Genomic DNA, 10,344 nt, shown 5'->3' with positions numbered 1-10,344 from the left:
TCCTATACCTTGGATAAGCATTATGGAGTTTATGTCATTGACCTGGTAATGCTTCACTAACATCTTGAATGACTAGTTATGGTGGTGAGTATTTATCCTGTTTTACTTCACTGGTCATATAGTCATATAGATTAGCCTACCATGACCAGATATAATTTACAGGAGTGTGATAGTCATATCGACCTGTGATAGTCATATCGACCTGGGTCCCCTCTCCATATGCTTGTTCAAGCGGACAGTTTAGAGCAATACATTGAAACACCAGCCCTTCCACCTTTTCCCATAACTGCAGCTCTTCCATCCTTTCCCGTAACACCTGCTCCTCCACCCTTTCCCGTAACACCAGCCTCTCCACCCTTTCCCGTAACACCAGCCTCTCCACCCTTTCCCGTAACACCAGCCTCTTCACCCTTTCCCGTAACACCAGCCTCTCCATCCTTTCCCGTAACACCAGCCTCTCCACCCTTTCCCGTAACACCAGCCTCTCCACCCTTTCCCGTAACACCAGCCTCTCCATCCTTTCCCGTAATACCAGCCTCTCCACCCTTTCCCGTAACACCAGCCTCTCCATCCTTTCCCGTAACACCAGCCTCTCCACCACCCACCCCCGCTCCCAACCGTTTCCCGGTGACCTTGTTAAGACCTGATGTGATCCTTGGACAGAATTGCCAAAGTTTTGTTTTTCTGATTTTTGACGCTAATCATGAATTTTCAAGATCATTTGATACATAGATTTGTTCTGACAGTATAAAATATGTACAAGATTAGTAGTCCTTTAACAGTCATCTCGTAATAAGTTTTAATTGCGAATTTTAAAGCTTGAATACTTTTGTCCAATACTCATCCATTTCCTACTCAAATAGTTTAAATGTACTGATATGTGTCCTGTAGCATGATGGGATGAAGGCCTACGGAGTTTGTTAGTATGAATGTCCTTGACCTACTTTCAAGGTCACAGGAGTCAAATATGTTAAAATCTTTGGCCCAGGGTGTCTTGGAAATATTATGGACCTTGACCTACTTTTAAGGTTAAAGGTGTCAAATACGTCAAAATCCACTTTTGATGTCACACGGTTAAAATGTGTTGAAATGCGTAAGCAACTTCTTCTCAGTGACCAAATGGCCAAAGGTCTTGATATTTGACCTGTAGCATGCTTTTTCAGCAAGCAAAAAGTCCATAATAATGGCATTTTTGTAGTGCATAAATAAAGAATATGATTTCAAGCTTGCAGAAAATGCCTTTATGAACCAACTAGTGTCTTCTATGTAAGCCTATGTGACCATCTACAGTTTTTTATAGTCAGATGACCCTTAAGGTATTGTACATGCCTGTGATTAACGCAGTAGGATTAAGCCATATATCTGGTCTAGCAAAACGAGTTTTAATTTCCACCTATCGAGCTTCTCTAGCCGCTGATGGCTATTCCACATGGGTATTGATCTATCGTCTCCTATTTCCTTTGAAGTAGCAATTCCTTGTTCCTTTGTAAAGAACTACGGAAATAATTTTACCAAGATCCATTGTATTGGTTAGGCGACAAACTACCGAAAATTGCTTCCAAGTTTGTGTTGCCTATATTTTGTTTTAAATACTGCATAACTGTACTTCTCGGATATTTATATTAAAAGTATGTTATTGTGCCTGCAGATCCTTGTCTACCATTCTTAGTACTCTCAAATTTGGGTTACAGTCTTATTTTGACACTGCTTACTCGGGAAGTGGAATCAAAAGCATGTAGATTTTAAAGAACTCCACAGAGCTTTTGGCCAATGTTCACCCTCTTCTGAAGATCATTTCTTCTATAAGAACATTTGACTGTTCCACTCCACATACCCCATTCTAAACTGAAAGAACACTTTCATGTTCTTGTCATGAGAGCTTTCTTTCCCAATAAAGGTGAATGGCGGTACAAATATACTAGCGGGAAACAGTTTAGTTGTCGTAATATAACTTTTAGACACTTGGACTAAATTTAATAAGATTTGACACTGAGCTACCTTCAGTTAGAATTCAGCCGACCGTGACCTCTCTCGACGCTGCATGCTTTCAGCAGATTTTTCAAGAAAGCGTGCATCTGGGGTACTTTTGCACCATATGTGTTGGTAAATCATTACAAATTAAACATTGTAACAGCATAGATCAGCTAAACAACATTTCTTTCCGCAGCGATTATGGGGCGAAACACCGCGTTTGAGTGAATTTGATAGAGGTAGGGCCATTGCTCTGAAAATGCAAGTGCATTCGCAACGTCATGAAGCCCAGCAACAATGTGTACATGAGACAACAATATCCCGTTTAGTTGGGCATCTCGGAGCCACAGGGAGATTGGGTGACCGTTCCAGGAGCGGACGCCCGCGCGTTACGTCGCGACGTCAAAATAAAGGCATACACCTCTCGCACCTGTGTAACCGATTTCAGACGTCAAGTTGTCGGCACTCATTGTAGGTCAGTGTGTCCAAGAATGGTTTGGAATCGGTTGCGGAAGTTTCATTTAAGGCCCTATGTTGGTCCTCTACTTACACAGAGGCGACGCCAACGTCGAATGCAGTAGCTGCTAAACCTAATCGGTTTCGTTTGGCCCATTGGAGACGTGTGTCGTTCACTGACGAGTCTTGCTTCATGCTTTACAGACCAGGTGGAAACAATGTGTCTATCGACGTCGTGGAAAGCGATATTCTTCCCGGTTCTTGATTGTCCCCAATCGAACATTTTTGGAACGAGCTGGACAGGAAGGTTAGTAAGTACGTCAACGTCCCATATAACGTCACTCAACTCACGCTGGCCGTTATTCAGGAGTGGAATTATATCCCACAAAGGACAATACACACTCTAATGGGGCCAATGTAAAGGAGAGTAGCGACTGAAGCCTGGGGTCGTAAGATTCAACTTATGATAATATACACCGTGCATTTGAACAGAACGACTATCTGTACACCTCTGGACTATGGTATACCTTGACATCTACAAGATACGACAGTCTTGATCAATGATGCCTGATTCGTAAGTAAATGTCGTTAACTGATCAATATTTCAGTACTTATCAGTCTATGTCAAGTCTATAAATACAGGGAAGTATGGAAGTGCTCTATAATAACGACGGTAATATATCAGTAACGAGTTTCTACTTGTAATGACTTGGTCGTCAATTAAGTACCTACCTATCGTTCCAACATTTATATCAATCCGTGTACAAACAGAATCACTTCAGCGTGGCAGATCATTTAAAACTGAATGTACTTCATATTTCATTCGTGTTACATTCTTATTAACATATGTGACGTTTCTGAGGAGCTCCCCAGACGTGTCACTGTAACATTCTTTATAGTATAAGTGACGTTTCCAAGGAACTCACCAGACGTGTCACAGTAACATTCTATAGTAGTATAAATGACGTTTCTGAGGAGCTCCCCAGACGTGTCACAGTAACATTCTTTAGTAGTAAAAGTGACGTTTCAGAGGAGCTCCCCAGACGTGTCACTGTAACATTCTTTAGTAGTATAAGTGACGTTTCAGAGGAACTCCCCAGACGTGTCACTGTAACATTCTTTAGTAGTATAAGTGACGTTTCCGAGGAACTCCCCAGACGTGTCACAGTAACATTCTTTAGTAGTAAAAGTGACGTTTCCGAGGAACTCCCCAGACGTGTCACAGTAACATTCTTTGTTAGTATAAGCGACGTTTCCGAGGAACTCCCCAGACGTGTCACAGTAACATTCTTTGTTAGTATAAGCGACGTTTCCGAGGAACTCCCCAGACGTGTCACTATAAGATTCTTTAGTAGTATAAGTGACGTTTCCGAGGAACTCCCCAGACGTGTCACTGTAACATTCTTTAGTAGTAAAAGTGACGATTCCGAGGAGCAGATAACAAAATTCACGATAAGTTAATCTTTATTATAAAGGGAAAATCTCGATGCCTTATTTTTCAGCGTTCAACATTGAACCCTCATCAGCTCCTCTCCTTGAAACCCCGTCTCATTTCGGTTTTATCGGCTCGGCGTCTGCCCATCCTTTGGTAACAACAGCTCCCTGTGCCCTTGCCAACAAGACGGGCCACACCAACGAGTCCATGACTTTGCCTTCTGTTCTGTAGTACTGATACCTAGAAAGGTCAAACGCGTAACCTTTCTTCCTCGTGAGGTCAAATGTCATAGCAGGATCTTGAACACACATGGACCACGTGACCTCAACACACCTGCTGACGTATGTCATGATCTTTTTGTTATTCTTTACCGTCTGTGAAATGTTTTTTTTCTTGAATTCTTCTACGTCATTCACCGTGTATATCTGAAAAGACCGTCATACCATCATGAAATGATTGCAAGACACACTGTTCTTAGTTATTGAGGGATGAATGACGTCATGGTTTGGTTGTCCTGACAAACCCAGAAAGCATGACCTGTCACTGATCTCTTATATAAATGGGATATGCTATTGAGAAAACCAAGGAAGGCAGTGAAAAGATAATGTCTAGAAAACAAACTTTGAATACCCCAATATTATTTATTGTTTGATAAGGTACATGGTATGTTTGCCCGAGAACCAGATGAAATGTTGCCGTCGTACCTTCGTGAGGACCGCTACCGTACTGTCGGACACCTTCCTACGGTAAATCATGGCCTCTATACTTCCCACCAAACTCACGTCATATCTTGACAACGGCTGAATAAAAACAATAACGAAGATATAAAACAAAATATGTTGCCAAGAAAGATGTAGTTCTTGTTACACTAAACATAGGGAAACTATTCCTATAAATTGAAAATGCCTTGAGTACAAATGTGGAAAAATTGGGAACCGATATATATATCTTTGTCTTTTAATTAGCATAGTTACCCGGCCACCTGTCGACTGCAAGAGAATGTCGTTCGTGCCTTCTATAATCTTGTTGAGCTGTTCCCGGGATGTTTTTTCTGCATACTGGTAAATCTCCTAATACGTATAAATAGCAATATTGTCAGATTATCCATTAAGAAATACGATAATTATACGTATTGCAATGTTGTATGTCCATTTCATAAACTAGAACAATATTTAAATTAAACTATTTAATAAGACTGATTTTCTCACCACCAAAATGTTGAAGAGCAACTCTGTGCATTTCCTATATTCCATACCGGAAGCTTCCAGGACTTGAAGGACAGCATCCCATTCTGTGTTAAACAGTTTATGGTACTGCTGTCCAACCTTTTCTTTATCATTTGTCACTTGTTCATCACCCTTTCTAATAAACCAAGATTAATAATGTCAATTTCAGAAGAGCAGATCAAATACAAACAATTCCTTTTAATGTGACTTCTTATAGTATATAATATATTAATTGATTACACGAGTGTGTTCTGGTTTCGTCATCACCGTTCGCCATATTCTATTGCATGAAGATCAGATTGTTGAGATTATCGATCTAATGCACCAAGACTGTTACATATGAAGCCTTTTCTAAATTCAATAATATGATACCTGTTTCTCGAGGTAGTGAACACATCGCCTCGTGACCCGGATGTATTTGGCGTTGCCACGCCCAAACGCCGACGATACAGATGCGCCTCAGCACTTCGGTAGTCAAGCTCCTTGTTGAGACGGCTGATCTCCTTGTGCAGAGCCTCAGTGTTATCAGAAAGGTCTTGACCTGGCCTCAATAACAACTTACTTGGCTTGGTCCGAGTGGCGATCAAGTCCGGTGTCCCAGCCCATATCGCTTCCCTGTATTGACATACGGATGTCTTGTTAAATTGATTCAAAATAGGACGTTTTTGTCGGATTTGATCTCTAGGCACGTGATTTTCAGCACTTAAAAAACCTTGGAATTACATGTCATGTCCGGAAAGTCTTAGAACATGACATTAATGAAAGTCTCTGAATTTAGAAGCTTTAGGTTTTCAAATTAAACACAAAATGTTATAACTTTTCTTTAAGTATTCATAAAAAACATCTACACAGCGACCGACCAAACGTGAGGTATATTTATTTTGTTTTTAATGTTGCGATTGTTACGTGCAATTACACCACAAAAAATATAGTGATTATCTCCCTTGAAAGCAGAAATACATACTTTGATCAATGTCCCTAAAGGTCTTTAAGTTAGAAAGTCTTGACATCTACAACACGTGATATCACAATTTCTAATTATTGATGTCATTAAATTAATAATTGATATCACTAATTCAAATTAATCATTTAACTAAAGGTCCCGAATAATTGATATCTTTAACTCTAATTGTTGATATCATTGATTCGAATTGGTGATATCAATAAATGAATAATAATTACCAGAGATTCGAATCAATTACATGACTAAATCGAGTAATGAAATCAACAGTTAAGAATATTTAACGATATCAATAATTCATTAAATGATATGAATGATAAGAATTAGCGATATCACTGAATTAATAATGTCAATGAATGTTTATCGATATAACTTTATCGAATTCTTGATTTAGAAGATTTCAGAAGATAGAAACGATATGAAATCCGATGTCTCCGAGGATATCTGATTTACTGTCACGTTTGAAGGTCTAACGGAGACTACATTATACTCGTTTCCTCTCTCCTGGATTCAGCGAATACAGTTCCTGGTGACCTGTGGCAACAAGTTTGGAGACTTCATAAATTCATTGATGCTGCGGCACAAATATGTCTGTATATAGGTGGCCGCGATTCTCCAGTAATTTGTCAATTTATGAAAGTTGAGTTTGCAAATAAGGGATAGGATGCTTTTCATGCTGGTAATAGTTTACATCAGAAATATTTATGATACTGCAAGCTCATTGCATTTAAAACTTTTCAATTCTAAGCAAAAGTTGTGACCGAAGAACTACAATTCCGTTATCTGGCGCTTGTTCTGCATCTGCATGTACATGTAACTATGGTCTAACTGGGTACATAGTAACTGGTGACTTAAGCAATTTCCAAAATGTTAAGCTGCTAGTACTTTTAATGGAGGTCCTAAATATCGTGAAACCAAGCTCACTACGCGGAATTTTAAAACATTTATGGATTCTGTTGAATAAAAGTGGCATGACAGGTATGTTATTGTACCGGAATGTGTCCAATAACGTGATCCTTGTCTGCAGGCATCGCTGTATACAAAAAAGAACTGGGTTTGGAAACATAACCTATACATTAATGCTTTCGTTCCAATGAAATAATACTAACTAATATGTCAATATTAAAATAATTTAGATTGTCTGTAAGTAAACACGGACCTCGCTTATTTACATTTCTAAAGTTTATTAGAATCTATACAAACATCAATTTTATTGCTGGCTCGTCCATCTGTTCAACCAAACCTTTCTCAAAACTACTAACCACCCTTCTTAGTACTATCAAATCTGGGTTACAGTCTTATTGTGATAATGCTTATTCAACAAGTGGAATTAATAGTATGTGGATTTTAAAGAACTGTGAAGGGCCGCTGACCAATCTCCATCCTTTTCTTAAAAAAGATCTCATATAAGAACATTTTATTTCTCCACTCTGTACATTACCATGCCATATTCTAGACTGAAGGAACGCCTTCTCCAAGAAAGGTGAACGGCGGTATAAATATATGGTTGTGGCCTGCACTGAAGTGTATTTCCAACAACAAAACCACTATGGAAAGCTTGATTATTCCATTTCCGGATAGTAACACCCTGCAACCCCGACTTATAGCGTTTACTTTTTTGCAGTTGATTCGATATATAAGGGTCTGTTCTCAGCGTCACGATATTTGTGCTAAAGGTCATCAACTGGCAGACACACTCACCACACAGGACTCCGAGAGATGCAGGTTGGTGATAATTATGAGAAAGATTTACGGTCGCCATTTTGAACTCATTGACAAATATCATGTTTCTGTGTGCGATATGAAGCTGGACGTGTTTGATGCTTGTTTGTTTTCCTGTTGGTCTATTTGTTTTACACCCAGTTCTTATTTGAGAACGTGGCATTGCTTGGATTGACCACGATTAACATGTCAATTGTCATTGATAATGCAAAAATTCTTACTCTTCTGAAGCACAGGGTCTTATTGTACTTTTTCTGGAGCCTCCGTGTAAATAATCTTACATATTTCCCCTGGTTTTATTGAATTAATGTTTGGATTATGTTTATGTTGACATGTTTGTATTTTCTTGTTGTTTTTTAACATTCTAGATTGTATATACAGATGTTTTGTGTATCCACCTTGCCATCTATTCCATGCCAACAAAACTTGACGATGAGGCCCTCTGGGAACACTGAACAGCAGCCGGCTGTTTCATTTCGATCGATTTAAAGAAGATGTGATTCAATATATGTAAATTAAAAAAAACAGCTAATGAATTTTTATTTTAAGAGTGGTTTCAACTTGCAAAACTGCTTACGGTGATGTCACGCGATAGAATCCCAAGGGGGCCAATTACTATTCGATAACAGTGTGTACAGTTACACGAGACGTACATAGTTTTAACAAGCCTTATTCCGTAGGTTTTAACCGTAGCAATGTTGTCTGCTTTTGTATGATAATTCAAGGTATCAAAGTAAAAAATTAAGTAAGAATTCTATTCGGCCATCCTATATATTCACGGACACGCCTAATTATCTACAAATACATTTACACGGTTTCCAAGTTTGAACCATGACTCCCATTTCTGATGGTTTTCGCCAAAAGAGAAATATGTGTGATTTTAAGAAAGGCTTGCACTTGCTATTCACATGAAGTCTATTAATTCTATCCTGAATAATATCAGCCCTTATAATAGTTTTTCCGATTCTTAACTTTTGGTACTTAGTTGTTAATCGTCGGTGCAATGATTAAACAACAAATTGTAGATGTATGTAGACGACTGCCGACGTTAATCCGACATGTATCACCTATCCCAGTACGGAATGTAATAGCAACGTAGTAGGGTCGCCATTGCGCGTTGTAGAGTAAGCAAAGCTTGATCATCCTAGCACAGTGTATCGTGCCCGCACAGTCGAAGTGTCGTACATAATCACACTTATTTATTTGTAGCGAGGTCGGTAGGATTGCGCTTTTACGACTTTTAACATAATATTGACGTCATTACGATAATGAGGACTCCTATTGTTCTTCAGCGTTGTCAGCGCTTTTATTTACACTGCAGCTTACGTCTTTCATTTGCCTTCAGTAAGTCAGTCAGTTCAAACGTTCGTAGACCTTGCAATAGCTTTAATGAACAGAAGACGTGAACTTGGTAGTTGTGACCTTGGTATTTATGACCTTGGTAACTGATTGTGTTTTATCATCCAAAGCGAGGAAGAAATTTGTGGCGGAGATCTGGAAACCTTGGTCATGACCTTGGCAGATAATTATGTTTTCACATCCGAAGCGAGGAAGAAATTTGAGGCGGAGGTCTGGAAACCTTGATCTTTGTATGAACAAAATAAGACGTATATCCTACATAGCTTTAGGAGAAACAGTCCAAAATTAAAATGTACTCAAGTTGCCTATGTATGAGGTGTCTTTTATACAGAGGTTCAATTTCTATCAATGGTACTGCCATTGGGAACTTGGTGAAGTGACCTGTATTGACAGGTGCTTGTTATAAAGATGGAGAAGGTGGGGTTGATAGATACTTTTACATACCAATCTGTTACTCTTGCGTTGGTCATCGGTGACAATTCCCGAGGAGTTACGAATGGATTGGGCGTTGTCTCTTGTTTCATGACAGGTACTGTTGGAGGAAGGTATTCTCGGTATTGGCGGTTTTGATCCTGGTATCCCGACTTCTCCAGGGCAAGTTTCAGTTTTGTGTTTTCTTTTCTCAGTTTCTGGCAGTTCGAGCACGGCGGGAATGTGGTTCGTTCTAAAACAACTGCTCTATGCTGACAAATAATGAAAATCTAGAATCAAACCTTCTATATCCAAAATGATAAATCAAAATACATGACAAATGCCATGTACCCTATCAAAGTTAGCCATCTTACGTGGTTCAACAGGGACTGTGCAAAACGTATACTATAGGGACTTGTAACAATCGTACACATGACTGGTTGTTACCGTATCATACAGATGCTTGTGCTCGTTAATTAATTAGATATTTTACAAAAACGATTGATAATTATATAGAATGATTTAACAAAGCATTAATGGAATCACAATAAGGTGAGGACCTATCTTAATAAGTGAATCACAATAAGACGAGGACCTATCTTAATAAGTGAATCACAATAAGGTGAGGACCTATCTTAATAAGTGAACCGACCAAGAAACCTTTTTAGCTACTTATATTGGAGTTGATGTACTCAGTCTTCACGCAGTTTTATTAAAATTTGATTTCATTTATATATATATATTCTTTCAGCAGAAATACTTACCTGATCGCGGGGACTTGCCACGAGTTTATTGAATTGCAT

The 10,344-nt window shown here is 38.9% G+C and overlaps 2 protein-coding genes across 2 annotated transcripts; both read right to left on the bottom strand.

The window, feature by feature from the left end:
- Window positions 1-227: 227 nt before the first annotated feature.
- On the bottom strand, window positions 228-2,622 carry LOC132558650 (paraneoplastic antigen Ma6E-like). The gene is made up of 2 exons (XM_060223245.1): window positions 2,522-2,622; window positions 228-654 (listed from the first exon to the last, which is right to left on the bottom strand). The coding sequence occupies exons 1-2, from the start codon at window positions 2,620-2,622 to the stop codon at window positions 228-230; spliced, it is 528 nt and encodes a 175-aa protein (XP_060079228.1).
- Window positions 2,623-3,975: 1,353 nt separating this feature from the next.
- LOC132558644 (uncharacterized) lies at window positions 3,976-10,344 on the bottom strand. Its single transcript, XM_060223240.1, has 7 exons — window positions 10,306-10,344; window positions 9,575-9,813; window positions 5,461-5,703; window positions 5,071-5,224; window positions 4,837-4,932; window positions 4,567-4,662; window positions 3,976-4,287 (listed from the first exon to the last, which is right to left on the bottom strand). Exons 1-7 carry the CDS (start codon window positions 10,342-10,344, stop codon window positions 3,976-3,978), a joined length of 1,179 nt encoding a protein of 392 aa, XP_060079223.1.

This window comes from Ylistrum balloti, unplaced genomic scaffold (genome assembly GCF_031769215.1).
Source record: "Ylistrum balloti isolate Yb309-2 unplaced genomic scaffold, AGI_CSIRO_Ybal_v1 Utg370806, whole genome shotgun sequence".
NCBI classification, from domain to species: domain Eukaryota; kingdom Metazoa; phylum Mollusca; class Bivalvia; order Pectinida; family Pectinidae; genus Ylistrum; species Ylistrum balloti.
This window is presented reverse-complemented; position numbering and strand designations above follow the sequence as displayed.